This window comes from Podarcis erhardii, assembly GCF_964252035.2.
Source record: "Podarcis erhardii genome assembly, chromosome: 16".
Classification (NCBI taxonomy): domain Eukaryota; kingdom Metazoa; phylum Chordata; class Lepidosauria; order Squamata; family Lacertidae; genus Podarcis; species Podarcis erhardii.
The window spans coordinates 35,338,321-35,353,625 of record NC_138514.1 but is presented as its reverse complement, the minus strand read 5'-3'; the positions used below and the strand labels follow the sequence as shown (position 1 = coordinate 35,353,625).

General features: G+C 46.3%; 1 protein-coding gene across 1 annotated transcript in view; it reads left to right on the top strand.

The window, feature by feature from the left end:
- The first annotated feature begins 711 nt into the window (after window positions 1-711).
- ULK2 (unc-51 like autophagy activating kinase 2) overlaps window positions 712-15,305 on the top strand; it is a 66,333-nt gene continuing 51,739 nt past the window's right edge. Inside the window, exons 1-3 of the mRNA XM_081844076.1 lie at window positions 712-2,203; window positions 5,274-5,366; window positions 8,408-8,449. Of these exons, the coding sequence (XP_081700202.1) occupies window positions 2,114-2,203; window positions 5,274-5,366; window positions 8,408-8,449 (225 nt within the window). The 5' untranslated portion in view covers window positions 712-2,113. The remainder of the gene's footprint in view (window positions 2,204-5,273; window positions 5,367-8,407; window positions 8,450-15,305) is intronic.

Genomic DNA, 15,305 nt, shown 5'->3' with positions numbered 1-15,305 from the left:
ATCTTCAGGCTGGTGCTTTCGGCTTCTTGTTACTGGAACAGAGCAGGATCTCAGTGTTTGAGTTCCTATAAATCGTTTCTGATTAGGGATCGGCAGTTGCGTAGGAACAAGAGATCACATAAGATGGTGGCTCTTCGGACTTCTAGTTTCTCGTAGGTTCTTGTCAGCTGGAAGGTTTCCTCCCCGTAGAGGTAAGATATTTGCTTTCGTAGATTTTCACGGGTACAGGAATGCAGGTTTTGGTGTCCTCGGGTGTCTTCCAGTAACAAGAAGCCGAAAGCACCAGCCTGAAGATGACGAGTGAGACCTCGTCGAAACGTCGCCTAGACACCCCAACTTTTACACGGGAAGACACCCGAGGACACCAAAACCTGCATTCCTGTACCCGTGAAAATCTACGAAAGCAAATATATATATATATATATATATATATATATATATATATATATATATATAGGCTTATCTTGACCAAAAACAAAATGGCGCCCAAGGCCATTATTTCCCGCCCTCTCTCAACTTTTCCTCACAGACGTCGCCGTCAATCCCTGCCCCCCCCCCCCCGCCCGCCTGCCTGTTCCTTCCCTCGCGCGCGGGGACTCTTTTTCCTCTTCCTCTGATTTCCCCTCCGCCCCCTTCTCAATCCCGGCGGAGGGAGACAGGAAGCCTTGCGCCTGCGCGATACGTCCTATAAGAAGAGCTGCACCGCGCGGAGGCTTCGGCAGTCGTAGCCGGACGCCGGCGGGACAGGGAGCACTACCGGCGGCGGAAGACGCGAGTGGGGCGGCGGGCAGCGGCCTGAGGAGAAGACAGGATTTCTCTCTTCCCCTCCCTTTATCCCTTTCACCCCCACCCGGAAATATCTGTGGCCCAGGACTAGAAAGAGCCCGACCCCTTTATTTCGACCCGTTTTAGGGTCTATTGCCTTGACTTTTATTTTTGTGGGGGTGGGAAAGAGGTTTAGGAAGCCCTTCAGGCCGGTAACGAGGTGTGGGGGGCACAATGTAAGAAGGCCGTGATGAGAGACCCCTGAGGGGGGGCCTGAGCCCCCTGCCCCTATTCCCCATTCCCAATTTACAGGCCTTCAGTATTTATCTCTATCCGCCGCCCCCCCCCCCATTAAAAAGGGTTGGTATGCTTTCCACCATCCCCCCTTAAAAGGTTTTTTTTTTAATATAAAAAATACAGCAGAATCCACCTTTCTCCCTATCACCACTCAGGGATATGCCTCTTCCCCTTTCCCTTTTTTAATTAAAGAAATAGGTATCTTAATTGCTCACCTCCCCATTTTTTAAGGGGTCTCTCTGTGTATTCTATATAATTTATCCCAGGATACAATTCTTGCCACCCTCATTTAGATTGTCACTGCCCTTTTAAAATTCCTTTATTATGTAGAACCCCATTTGGGCACGTTATTAAATTGTGGTCCCCTTTCTTTTCAAGGGTCTTTGATTTTGTTTCTCCCACCACCTTTTTAGGCTTTATTGCTTTCCTCCCCCCCTTGTAAAAGCTTAGATAAGCCCTCTACTCCTCATATTTAAACAAACCATTAAAGGTGCTAACACCCCCTTTTATTTCTGAAGCCTTAAAACTCACCTGTGCCACCTTTACCCAGCGACCTGTGCTTGCACGTCTCTGGCCTTTATTATTACATTAGTAATAATAATAATTTATATCGGGCCCAAAGGAACCTTAATGCTCACTCTTCCTTTCCGTGTTCCCTCTTGCCTCTTCTTCCCTTCAGAGGAGGATTAATCTCCCCGTCCTCCTTTCCTCCTTCCTTTCCCCCATGCCAGAAAACGCTCATCGCCTTTGGGACGCCGGAGCAGCCAGCCAGTATCCCCCCACCCCCTTCGCCTGGGGACCCCCGGCCTGTGCCTGCCCAAGCAACATGCCCACAGCTGCCTCCCGTCCTTGGGGGCGGGCAGGAGGAAGGGAGACGGACAGACCCACCCTAGTCAACCTGCTTGGTGCCTCATCTTCCTCCCCTCCACAGCCTGGGTTGCTGATGTGAGCTTAATATTTGTTAAAAGCCTTTGCTGTGGCAGTCCCTTCTCCCCAGCTGGTCTCCCTTTATCCTCCCTGCCCGTTGGGCTTCATGCCCCCTTGAAGGAGGATGGAGGTGGTGGGAGACTTTGAATATAGCAAGAAGGACCTCATAGGACATGGAGCGTTCGCTGTGGTTTTTAAAGGTCGCCACCGCAAGGTAAATCCAGCAGGGTAGGGTGGCGGACTCCTCTCCCCCTCCCTTCCCTTTCCCTCTTAGCCCATCTCTTGGCTGGTTATACAACCATCTCCTTTCCTTCCTCTGTGTGTGTGTGTGTGTGTGTGTTTGTGTGCATGACTGGTCGAGGAGGAGCTGATACTTGGAATAAGTCAAAGGGTCAGTCCGCAAGCAGCTCTGCTTCAGCATCTCCCCTTTTCTCTGCCTTTTGATCTGTTTTGTTTCTCCTATGGCCATCCTTGTCGTTGACATCAGCTAGCCTGTTCTGGAGAGTCAGCTGAGGTCAGGTGTTTTCTAAAGCAGCGCTTTTTCTCGGGGTGGGGGGGCGTGGAATGTGGATGTGGCTCCTCCGCCTTTTTATTCTAAAGTTCACGCCTGTTCGTTTTTATTTCAAAGCAGAGCAGAGATGGTGGTGGTGATGTCAACCTGTTATTATGGGCTCCTGCTGCCCCTTTTCTCGGTTCTTTAGTTGCAGTTGCTTAGAAAGGTTTCAGCAAGGTAACCTTTCTAAGGTTTAACAATTCAGGGTGGAATGCCTCTTTCCTTTCTCTACCCACCCCCCTCTTACTTGTAAATCTCTCAAAGTGCAGGGGCAGCAGAGACCAGTCTTATTCCCTCCCCCATCCAGTAACTGCAGAGCTAATGGGAAACTGTCTCTCTTCAGATTGGTAAAGATTTCTTAAATGTCACCAGTCCCAGCCTCGCTGCCCTTTATAATGGGAAGCTTTGCTGGCCATCAGCCCTCCCCCCCCCTTTACTTTATTCTGAGATAAACCTGCCCCATTTCTGCTGCCGCCACTGTGTCATGTCTAGTTGTGACCTCAGGACCTCAATAACCCCTTTTACATAAGCCCAGTAACTTGACCTAAAGCTTATAATTTCCCCCCCTTTGCTACAAGCTTATCTATCTTTGGACCTTTGGCAAGTTGATGTTTCCCTTGCTTCTGTTATGTAAAAAGAGCACATTTATTACCTACCTTGTCCTACCAATAAGAGGGGCATTTTCAGCAGGGGCATCTCAGCTATGGAATACTGTAGTCTCTGTCCAGAGGGGTTCACCTGCTGCCTTCTCTGTGATTTTTCAGAGCATGTGGAGGCATTTTAATTCACGCAAGCTTTTCAGTTGGGTTCTAAATCAGGACTTTTTTTTTGGTGTCTCTTCTGGAAAAAATTGTTTCTTCTATAACTTTTTGTTGATTTTAATTCAGATACAGTGTATGTTCAGTATTGTTGTCTTAAGTAGGAATATTTATTAATAGGTGGCTGCATAATTCAAGAAATAACACTAACAAATGAGAGCAAGATGGTTCCTTATTGCCCATCCTTTCCCACCTTTTGTCACCTTTCTCCCATTGAAAAGGAGATGGTGGTAAGCTCCTTAAGTCAGGAGCTCACTTACGTTTTGCAAAGTACTCTATGTAGATAAAAAACAAAGCAACAATTTTGCAGGGCAAAAATGCCTTCTAGGCAGTTGTCAGTAATTTGAAGGTACTTTCAAATTAACTTTACTCAAACTTAACACCTCCCCACAGAGCATTCAATTCTGTGTGATCTTTCTTGCCTTCTTAAGTGGTCTGTTTTTCCTATTTGGCACCTCCCAGAACAGTTTGTGACTCAAAAGATGACAGCATTGACTGACTGAAACACAACAAAAAGCTGTTGCATAACTCAAATGCAAAGTTTATAAGGGGGTGGAGAGATCTGAAAATTGAGTCAGGCACTTGTGTTGTGAGATGATAATTTTACATTTGGGATTACCCTCAATCTTTTCAATATCTTTAGTCTATTGGAAACAGATTTCCATTCTTCTGTAATAAAGTATATGAAGAGCCTTGCAATTTGTAGTCATTCGTGATTCAGAATATTCAATTTGCTTGTGTAGTGGCTGCTTTTGCACATGACACTAAGCTGTGTTTAGCCTAGAGGTGGTTTGTTCAGACTGGTGAAACCACCATAGCAGACTAACCATGTTTTGTTTTCATGTGAAGCTATGCCTTGTTGGTTCACAAACCCTGGCATGTTTCAACTATGGCTTGGCATTATGTCCACATTCAACAGTCTTGCTTAACCAGGGTTTCTTAGGCCACTCCAGACGCTTGTCAAGCTTACAGAGGCACAATGCAAGAGCAGCTGAAAAAAACAAACCCAAACTTTGGAGAAACAAACCACTGCTTGTTTGCTTGTCTGTGAGAGGGCTTGTGGTTTGTTGGAAATCAGCAACAACCAAGATATGGCACAGCAGTTAAATGTAAATGCAACCATTGGAGGTGGAAGCTGACAAAAGGGAATGGGAATCATTGAAGTAGTGAGTAGTGTAGTAATAGGCAGCCACAGGCCCTGTTTTAATCAGGAGTAGGAACTAAAGGGGCAGTTCTCATTGCCCACTACTTCCACTCTTGGAGGCAGAATGCTTGTGAATAGCAGTTGCTGGGAAACAAAGGAGGGGTGAGTGCTGTTGTGAATTCTTGCTTGTGGACTTCCCGTATGCGTCTGTTTAGTCACTGTGAGAACAAGATGCTGGACTAGATGGGCCACTGGCCTGGTCCAGCAGGCTTTTATGTTCCTATGACTGGAAAATATTGATGCCCCAAATCTCAGGGGGGAAGTGGGCGGGACCAGGACCCCAGGGGGCGTCCTCATCCCAAGCAGTTTCCAGCCACCTTTGCCATGTCTCTGAGATGGCAACTGGGGGTTCCAGTTGGTGTTCCAGAGGGGACTAGATTTGGCCGTGGAGCCTCCAGTTGCTGACCTGCTACTTGCAGTAAATAAGGGCTCATTAGCAAGGGCCGAGGTGCCGCCCTCCTTTTACCCCACCATTCTCTTTAAACTGCTTATGTTGACCACTGTTAAAGACAGGAAACCCCAACATAGCCATTGACAGGCTATGGCTGATGGGAGTTTGTAATCCAAAACCTCTGGAGGGCATCAGGTTGAGGGTGACTGGTCTAGAGAACTTTTTAAAAAGAAGCACATCTTGGGCCATTGGGCTGCTTAACACAGAAAATCAGGATACTTGTTTGGATTTAAAACACTTTTTTGTTATTCTTTTCAGAAAACTGACTGGGAAGTGGCCATCAAAAGCATCAACAAGAAGAACTTGTCGAAATCTCAGCTCCTCCTCGGGAAAGAAATAAAAATTTTAAAGGTATGGTTTGTGATATTCTTCCAAACTTCATCCTTCCTGCAAGGTGTCCTCAGAGGGCTGGTGGGAAACTTAATCCTCATACCAAGATAGTCATACCAGTTCCAGCATTTTATGTCTTCCTGCAAAGGCCGAGATTTGGAGGGTTTTCAAATAATGCATTGGGATTCTCCATCTCTAGAAATTGACAAATCCATTAGATGACTGGTGTGGAGGGCTTGAATATTGCCAGGCCTCAGCTCTTTGATTTTTCTTTCTGTGTAAGCACAGTAAAAGCACAGATTTCAGCATCTGTGTTTATGACTTATTAAAAAGAATGAAAATTTGTAGAGATAGGTGTTGCATTTTTAGTACACAGGCAATGAAATCAGCTTCCTGAGAATTGTTTGTTTTATTAATGTCTGCTAGTTTCTAATCTTTCATAGTTTGCAAGGATACACTCAGAAGTTCGTCTGGGTGAATGGTACTTGATGCTGAAATCTCAGAAGCCCAAATGTTAGCTGAGGATGCAGGCTCTAATGCTTTATTATTCTGCTATATCCCACCACAAACAGAAGTATAATTATGCCAAATAAGCAAATATATACAAACTCATTATTATGTAAGAGAATTAAGGGTTTCTTGGTGCAGAGTTGAAGTTTACTTGGGGCAGAAGACTTAGAGTTTCTCTATCAAGGGACATTGTTTTAATTGTACTGATTTTTCTAAAGCTCCTCCCACACTGGACTTGGAATGCTGTGGGTGGCAGCTTCTGGAGGGGTGTAGAATTTTCACACTTGCTTCTGTCATTTGGCTGATCTGGCCCATTTTAGGGTAACTGATTCAAAAGGAACAATGCATGATTTGTCTTAAGGGGATTGCGAAGTAGAGATGTTAGAGAGAGAGAGAGGTTATTCAGCAGCACAGAGGCCCAACTTCTTACTTACTGGGGTACTTTATTTGATCCCCAAGTCAAAACTTGGAACATGGAAGGTTGCTTAATAGCGGGTCAGACCATTCTTCCATTTAGCTCTGTTGTCTGCTGTCCAGGGCCTTGCCCATCACCTCCTTCACCTGAACTCTTTTCACTTGGGATTTCTACCAGTTAGCAGTAGCCCCTCAGCAGAAGTTATGCCCACTCCACCATTAGGGTCTTGTGCTGTTGCTTCCCCTCTTAACTTGATACCCCCTCCCCAAAGTCACACAATTTCCAGTGCAGTGAAATTTGGCACTGTTGGTGCCAGACATCACCTGCAGGATTCTTTTTCTTGTACCTCACACTCTCCTGTTTTTAAACACACATGTTTCTATCACCCGCACAGGTTTTTCTGTTCACGTTCAGCAATACTATGACCTCTTGGAAATATTTTGAGTGACCTAACTCATCCTTCCTCCAGCACGATGCCCTTCCAGATGTTTTAGACTATGCTTCCTGTCAGCCCCAATTGGAGTTGTAGTTCCAAACATCTGGAGGATTTGGTGTTGAGGGAAGACTGAGCTAGCTAATTAGATCATTTCACATATGTCACCTCGTGTGCTCTCTTGACACCCCTCTTAGACACTGCCAGGAATTCAAACATTTCAGCTATTCTGAGCATGTTGTCAAGCAGCTCATAACTTGATTACCCCTTCTTTGATAAACAAGAGCAGTTCCTGGGCTGTGGAGGACAGCACCTTTTTCATGAAGTGCAGCAGAGTTCTCTTGCCACAAATATTTTAAATAACAAATGTGTTTCTTGTTTTACAGTAAATTTGAGACGTGTTTTCCTCTAAAATGTCCCCACGTGGTTAGGAATCATTCTCCCTCGACCCCTTTATACATACTGGGCATCCCTGGACTACAACTGCCACCATCCCTATTTAGCAGGACCAGTGGTCAGGGATGATGGGAATTGTAGTCCAAAAACAGCTGGAGACCCAAGTTTGGGAAGCACTGGTCTACACCAACTAGCAGCAACTCCCAAGGTTTCAGGCAGGGAATATTCCCAGCCTGCCTGGAGATGTTGGCAATTGAACCTGAGATTCTTTGCATGTGAACTATGTGATTACTGCGCTTCCCCAAAAAAGAAAACGCAGGATTCCAGTTCTTGTGGTTTTAAATTAAGAGCTGGTTTTAGAAGGAACATAGGAATTTGCTGACTCTTCGCCCACATAGCTCAGGATTGTTGATTGTGATAGGAAGCAGCTCTCCGGGATCTCAGACAGGAAGTCTTTCCCAGTCTTACCTGGAGATGCTGAGTTTTGGACTAGGCCCCCAATTGCACTCCAGAATAGGTGGGACTATCGTTTACAAGCCAGCCCACGTGCTCTGCCCCATCATGCAGTGCAGGTGCTCCAGAGCTGAGCTGCAGCCCTTCCCCACTGCAGAGGTAGCAGTGGCAGGCAGAACCTTCCCTGCCCAGTTGCTGAGGTTAGTGTTAACCACAACAGGTAGACACACATCAGTCATTAGAATAAAAAGGAAACGTTTAAAACGACCCCACCTCTTTCACCTTGAACCATAACTGCAGCTGCCTAATCTTAGAACCAACTAAACAGCACTTTTAAAAGGGGGGAGGAAATCGCTGAGAGACAGCAGCAGCTGAAAAAACAGTAGATAAAAAGTGGCTGGTAAAAAAAGGTGGCGATTATGAAAGCCAACCTTGGCTCCAGAATGGAGAGATGCTATCCGCTCACTAGCCAGGAGGAGCAAAAGTGCACATGGGACAGTAAACCATTAACTGGGACTTCCCAGGAGGAGCACACACAGCCAGTCTGTTTGTCTTTCCCCTGTTACAGATTCAATACACAACAAATGTAAATGTACAACATAAGATAACAGGGAGGCAGGTTACATCCCCCCCCCCCACAGCTTGGCAGGAGAGGTCACATTTTTATAGTGTTTTTTTGGGGGGGGGGTTGCTTGTACATTTCTTCCACATGTACATTTGATGCTATTTGACTGGCCTTCACATCACTTGTGATGTTGCCCTAACTGAATAGGGATACTATGGCAGACCAACACGGCTACCTATCTGTAACTGAATAGGGATAATCTCTTCAAGTGCTTCTCTTCTTTTTTCTAGGAACTTCAGCATGAGAACATTGTAGCTCTCTATGATGTCCAGGTGAGTTTGTTCTCCAGCCTGTTGGACCTGGCTGTATTTTTTTATGATAATAATTGTGCATGTAACAACTTCCCAAGGAGTTGCTGTGTTTGGCTTCCTGAAGGAAACACAACACAACAGGGGGTCTTTTGGGTACCTTCTAAAGACTGATAGCTTTATTGTGGCGAAGGTGAGGAGTTTCAGTCCCCTTTCTCTGATTTTTGAGATTGTCCAGACCTCACTCCTCAGTGGCCCTGTCCTCGACTCCCCTTGACTGCCTTTGCCTGAAATGTGTCCTTGAGTTGTGAAAATGCCTCTGAGTGTGGGTGGGTGTGTTTAGAAGCCTCTGGATTTTATGGGGCTGAAATGCAGGCTACAGTATGAAAGTAACAGTCACACCTGTCCACTTCTGCCTCTGGCCCCACCTACAACTTGCTTGCGGCCCCATGAAGGTTCGTTCCCTTGTGTGCGAATGCGGCCCTCAGGATGAAAAAGGTTCCCTTCCCCTGCATTACAGCATCGACTTCATTTGGACAAGAAACCTGACTGATGTGGAAGAAAATGTCCTGCCAGTTACAGGAAAAATGCCAGCATTATTTGGTTCTGCGCGGGAAGACTATCTTAGAGATGAGCACCTTCTAAAGTGCGTCTGATCCCACAGGCTGCAGCATTCTGGGAACAGGAATGGGGTGTTTCCGATGGGGGTCACTAGGGAGCAGGAAGAGCTTCGCTTTGTTCTTGCTGGTGTCTGGACTAGGTGTTGAGCTCATTCTGCCAGCAGCTCTCCTCTTTGTTTATAACAGAAGGCTTTGTCCAGAAGGCTTCTGATGGATTGGAAGGAGAGATGATTTATTTTTGGTTGGATCCTTTTTTCATTTCACTCTTCGAGGCATGGATTTCAGGCCTGTCACTAGGGTTCCCTGCCCTTCCTAAGGGGCAGTTGGAGTGAATGAACATGGCTATTAAATGGTTTCCCTCATTTCTTCCCTCTCCTTGCATGCCCAGAGTCTCTGTATCTGCTTGTCAGAGTGAAAAGTACCCTGGACGCTGCATGTGTGTCTGCCTCACGTTCCCTTAAGAGGAAATGTGTGCTGCCTCCTGAGGCTTGTGATGGTCAGATGCAACTATTGTTAAGACGACATGTGTGTACTTAGAGGTTCTGGTTCCTTGTGTGCTTCCCTGGCAATCTCTTGTTGGTACAGAAATGCAGAAATGATGTTCCTGTTCAAGAGGCAGGTGGAGGGAGCTTGTCCTGGAAACAGCAACATGCTCTAGGGCTCCCCTTCCTGCAGCCTGCCAGCTGTGGCCTTTGTGTAAAACTGAGGTGTACCTGGTTTGCTAAGCCTTTTCAGCTTCACAAAAGGAAGCGGAATGAAGCTTCTAGCTGGGCTGGTCACCCAGCTCTGCCTCAGCATCTTTACTTCACATAGGACTTTTCCATTTGCTGGCGTGCTTTTCCCATCAGCCCCAGCTGGCATGGCCATGCTGGGGCTGATGGGAGCATGAGCACGCTGGCTGGGGCTGACGCCAGTTGTAGTCCAAAACATCTGAATAGCACCAGGTGAACGAAGGCTGCCTTAGTTATTATTTTTCCATGAGTATAGGCAGGAGAAGATAACTCTGGGCTGCTTATATTGCCAGTTGTGTATGGGGTTAGCGCCTGCTCCTGAAACCAAATGTAAAGGGATTGGCTGAAGCTGCGTGGCATCAGAAAAAGACACTGGAGCCTCCTCAAACTGGACTATCCCATTTTCTCTCCCCTCCTCCAAAAAAACCACTAGAGCAGGGGTGTCTAACTCAGATTCATCGGGGGCCGCATCAGCAGTTTGGTCACCCTCAAAGGGCCGGTTGTATCTGTAGGACTTACAGTACAGGAGAGAAGGGTTCAGGCAGCCGTTGGATCTGTCACGTCACAGGATGGCATGCGCTCAATATAAAAACAAGTGGAGGTTTCCTGAATGCATGTAAAGTGGAGGTTTCCAGTGTAGAACGGCCGGCGCCGCTAGAGGGCAGACGTTCTCTGGCTTGTAGGCTGCCGCGCATGCGCTGAAGAGGCGGCTTTCTTGTGTCAAAAAAAAAAAAAAGCGAGAATAAAAGGTGAAGGCTGGGGGCCCGCGGCGGCTACACGGGCCACGTGATGAGGTCTGGCGGGCCGGATTCGGCCCGCGGGCCTTGTGTTTGACACCCATGCACTAGAGGATCCGCTAGGGTCACATCTACCTCATACATTTGAAGCACAGGGCTTCCCCCAGAGAATCCTGGGTACTGTAGTTTACCCTTCACAGAGCTATAATTTCCAGCACCCTTAAACACTTCCCAGAATTCTTTGAGAGAAGCCATGTGCTTTAAATGGGTAGATGTGATCTTAGACCAATTGCCCTGTGGGGAGGATCCAGTCAGTAGTTCTATTTTTATATTCTCCTGTTGCGATTTTTTTCATTATTATTACTGCGTATTTTGACATTGGTTGTAAGCTGCCTGAAAATCTATACTTAAAGGTTGGGTATAAATAATGATTTAAAAGGTTCTTTTTAATTGGTTAATAAAGCTCAACTCCTGGCTTGCTTTATCCCACAAGCTGCTTAATAAGTGCCTACTCTTGCTGCAAAGAATGCTGGCCTCAGCATCTGCAAGCCTGCCCCACACCCCAGCCTTTACAGGTTCTATTCCATGCCTGGCAAGTTCCTAAAGGGTCAGAAACCCAAGTGGCAACCTAACTTAGCTTGATCATGTTTTCAGATCTCATGGTTTAGATTTTGATTATTTATTTTTGAAATCTCATCATATGTTCCGGATGAACAGGTGTGTTGTTCTGGAACATTGCAAGGTTGACTGTATCAACACCTTTCCTGGTCATGAGCTGTTGGCTGGAAGAAACCCCTGGCGCTGTGGAGACACGTCATACTTCCCAGCATGCCAGGAATTGTTTCCTGAAAATGAAATGTCACACAAGGCGGACGACTGAACGACTCATAGCAGTTCTGCTTGGGGGGTGGGGTGAGGAGCATTGCCAACGGAAACAGACTTACCCTTTCACAAGGTGGCCAGACAACCATGGAAAAGCCAGTCCACATGTAATAGGTGGCAGTAGCAAACTTGCAGATTTTTTTCTAGCTTGGCTTCACGAGCCTCCCCATCTTTTGGCCTTCTCTCACACGCATGTATCCTATTTCGTTTAAGGTTGCTTTAGCAGCTGCATCAGCTTAAAGCCAAAGCAGAAAACAAGAGTGTAATATGTAGCACATAAGTGAAATGCTTCAGTGTGATGCAAAAATCCAGGAAAATAAGAACTGTTGTCTTGGTTAGGCTGCATTGAATTATGGCAGCTGGCAGCAAGTCCCTTTTCATTTGACATTCGTCTCTTTGCCTGTTCCAATTTACATTTTGTCAGGAAATAGGTTCTGCTGCCCTAGGAGCCTAGGATCAGACTAGCCAGGTATTGTCTTCTCTGACTGGCCGCAGCTCTCCAAGGTGTTGGATAGAGAAGGGTCTTTCCTAGCAGCCTCCTGCTTGGAGGCCCTTCATAGTGGACATTCAGGGGATTGAATCTGGTATCTTCTGTGTGCCAAGCAGGTGCTCTGCTGCTGTTCTGCGGTTCCTCCCAAAATGCAGCACGGTGATTCTGTACACATACACATACATCTCCCTGCATGTAGAAAATTAGATAGGAAACTTTTCTTCTCAGCATCTAGTCTTCAGCTAGCATGAGTCCCAGCAAGGAATCCTCCCACTTATGAATGAGCATCTAGTCTCAACTAATATATGGCTCAGGCACAGGGCGTTCCTCCTCATCTCTTGCTTGTGACAATTACGCCTTTGGACAGCAGCCTATGAGAGCCTGGTGCCTTCCAGGTGCTTTTAACAGCAGTTGCCAGTGAGAGCCCTGGGGCTGGTGAGCGACAAACTTTTTGCAGGTGGCTGAAGAAGGCTGTTTCAGAAGGGAGCCTCGCATTTCTGGGAGCAGCTTCTCACATGGTGGAATTTAGCAAGTGTCATTTCTTTGAGATTTCCTTCCTATTCTCTGCTCCAGCAGTCAGTTCGACATAGGAGGGTGATAGCTGCTGAGATTCCAGTCAAGCATTTGCTTTGCTGTTTAGCACAAGTAGTCCCTTCTGATCTCACTTGTCCTCCTTGCATGGCCAGTCTGCCCTTTCTAATTCTTTGCACTCTTCAGTTTGAGAAATATAGCAAAGATCTGTTTCCATCTCCCGCTTGTAACAGCTCTGCTTTTTCTTACATAAAGGTTGTTTGGGAGGCGCCATCTTTTTTCCTGGGCTGAGCTGAACAGCTGCCAGCTTAGCAAAACTTGCTCATGGTACCCATGAGTCTTAATGGCAGGGCTGGACAAGGGAGGTGAGAGGGAAAGTAGCGTTTTCCTTCCAGCCTTGGACTTGGTTTTGAAAACCTCCAGTTTGCTGGAGGAAAGGATATGTGAATGTCATACCTTTTTGAATATATTTCATGCACAGTTCTGTAAGGAAACGTAATACTTGGCAGGACACGGCAGCTTGGCAGAGGGAATTGGTCTCTGTGAAATTGATGTGCGAAAAGAGCATTGCAGTCAACAAAAACAAGGCTTTGTGGTGCCAGACTTAAATGAAACGGCGCTTGTCATCAGCAGTAAGAAGTTTTTACAGCCTGCAAAGAATGATTATGACTCCATAGCTGGGCTTTGGTTAGCTTTGTCATTGTTCCCTCCCCAGACCATGCGCTTCCTGCATCCCCTTTGCACAGCCTTTCAGGGGGAAAGCCAGGGCTAAGAGGAGAACCTCTGCTGTAGCTCCACCCATGTTTCTCATGGTGAACCTGGGTGTGGAGGGTGGAGATTCCCTTGGTGCTCCTCCCCTCTTATTACCATAGGGCTCTGCCCACACTACATTGATTTAGGTCACTTCACCCCACAGGTTTGGTAGAGTAAACCATACCACGTGGCTGCTTGTAGATGCTGGAAACAGGCAATTACCAGGTCCTCCTTCGCTAAGTCCCCAATGATAGCCTGGAAATAATTCCTTTTCAACAAAATGCCTGTTCTTCCTAGAGTGATCAACTTCCGCTGTCCCACACAGAATTACAGACAATGAAACAGTGATGTGTTCTGCACAAAAGAGGCAAATAGCCCCCTGCCTGGTTGCCTTGTTTTGGAAGTTTTTGTATACAGGAAGAGCCCCCATATAACCCTCAGCTAACAGATTGATTTATTCTAAAATATAATAGGAGTGGCTGATACTAGTTGACCTAGGTACATCTGGTCAGGCTAGCTAATAACATTGGACTTAACTTTGCCTACATGGTCTAGAATCGAAGAGTGCAATGTAGAAAATAAGTATTGTCATCAGAACTGGTGTAGTCAGTTGTTCAGAATAACGTAGCTTTCATGATGCCACAGAGCAATCCTCTTCCTTTTTGAGGACATGTCATTCATTCATATTAACTTCAGGCAATCTAACACAAAAACATGCTTCTGTTCTAAGTGTGCTCTTCTGACAGATTGGTTAACTTTGTGTTTGAAAGCCTGTCCCTCTTGCAAAAGCTTCAGGTGGAAAAATTGATAACCAGATAAAACTGGAGGAGGGGAGTTGAATGTTGGCCAGTCCCCCCCCCAACTTAATTCTCTCCCCTCCCCGCTAAATTCTCTCTTTCCCTCCAGTGCTGATGCTGTTTTTCACTCGACTTGACATAGGATAGATCCCACCCACGCCATTCTATTCAAACAGCCAGCATTCATGTTTTGGGCAACTTCAAATATAAAGTGCTTTGTAGAATGAATCATTCAGCCGATCTGCCTGTGGGAAAGCATTCAGTTGAGGGTCTTTTTCATTTTTTTTATGAATGGTCCGTACCACTTACCAAGTCCTTACTGGAAAAACTCCCTGGTGCATGCAGGATAAAACCAGAATTCCTGGTTCCCATTATTTCTGAACTTCAGCCTGTGGCTTTTTGCTCCTTAGCAAACCACAATCACTAGCCAGCCTGAAGCCATTGTTTGTTGTTGGCTTGCTGATTGTGGGTTGCTAGGGAGCAACCATTAACGGTCTTTGGCTGGATGCAATGGGAAGCTGAGGCTTCTTGGCTTGTGCCAGGAAGGAGAACAAAGCAGAACAATAAGACCATGCCTAGCTTAGTGTTATGTGTGAACACTGTAACTGTCAAGCAACTGGTGACCTCCAGGCCAGAACAAGCCTGCAGCGTGCCTCCTGGTCTATTGACTGTCTCTTCCCCAGTCCCAGCTCTCCTTTTACCTCTTTCTAGAAAGATGGGAAGAGAACAAGTGCACAGCCTTGTTGCCTCGAAAATATTTGCTTAATTAGGTGACTCGTGAATTAAATACAAATAAATACATAAACCTTCCCTATAATACCTGTTTAGTAAAATAATAATAATTTAGAGAGCGTCACTTGCTTGATGAGCATATTTCCCCCAGTTCTTACCTTCTGGATTCCACTTGTGGTGACAGATCCTGCTTGCCGGCTTCCCATTGGGGCACCTGGTTGGCTACTTTGGCAACGGAATGCTGGGCTTGGGTGTACTTTTGGTCTGATCCAGCTGCCAAGCTCTTCTGATGAGAACATCAGAAGAAATGGGAAGGTCAAGTGTAGAGGTGAACCCCGAGAACATAAGAGTCTGCTGTCCGCATCTAGTCTAGCGTCCTGTTCTTGTAGTGGCAAACCAGATATCACCACTGGGAAACAGGCACATGGGACCTGAGTGAAATAGCACTCCCCTCTCCTGTAAGTGGTATTCAGAAGCATACAGCCTCTGATCTTGGAGGCAAGAGCATAGCCATCCATAACCAGTAAAAAACACAAGTTTGTTGTGCACAGTGGGTTGGAGGATGCGCTGAGAGATTTTACCTGCTGCTCAGTTTGGTGCCCTAGCA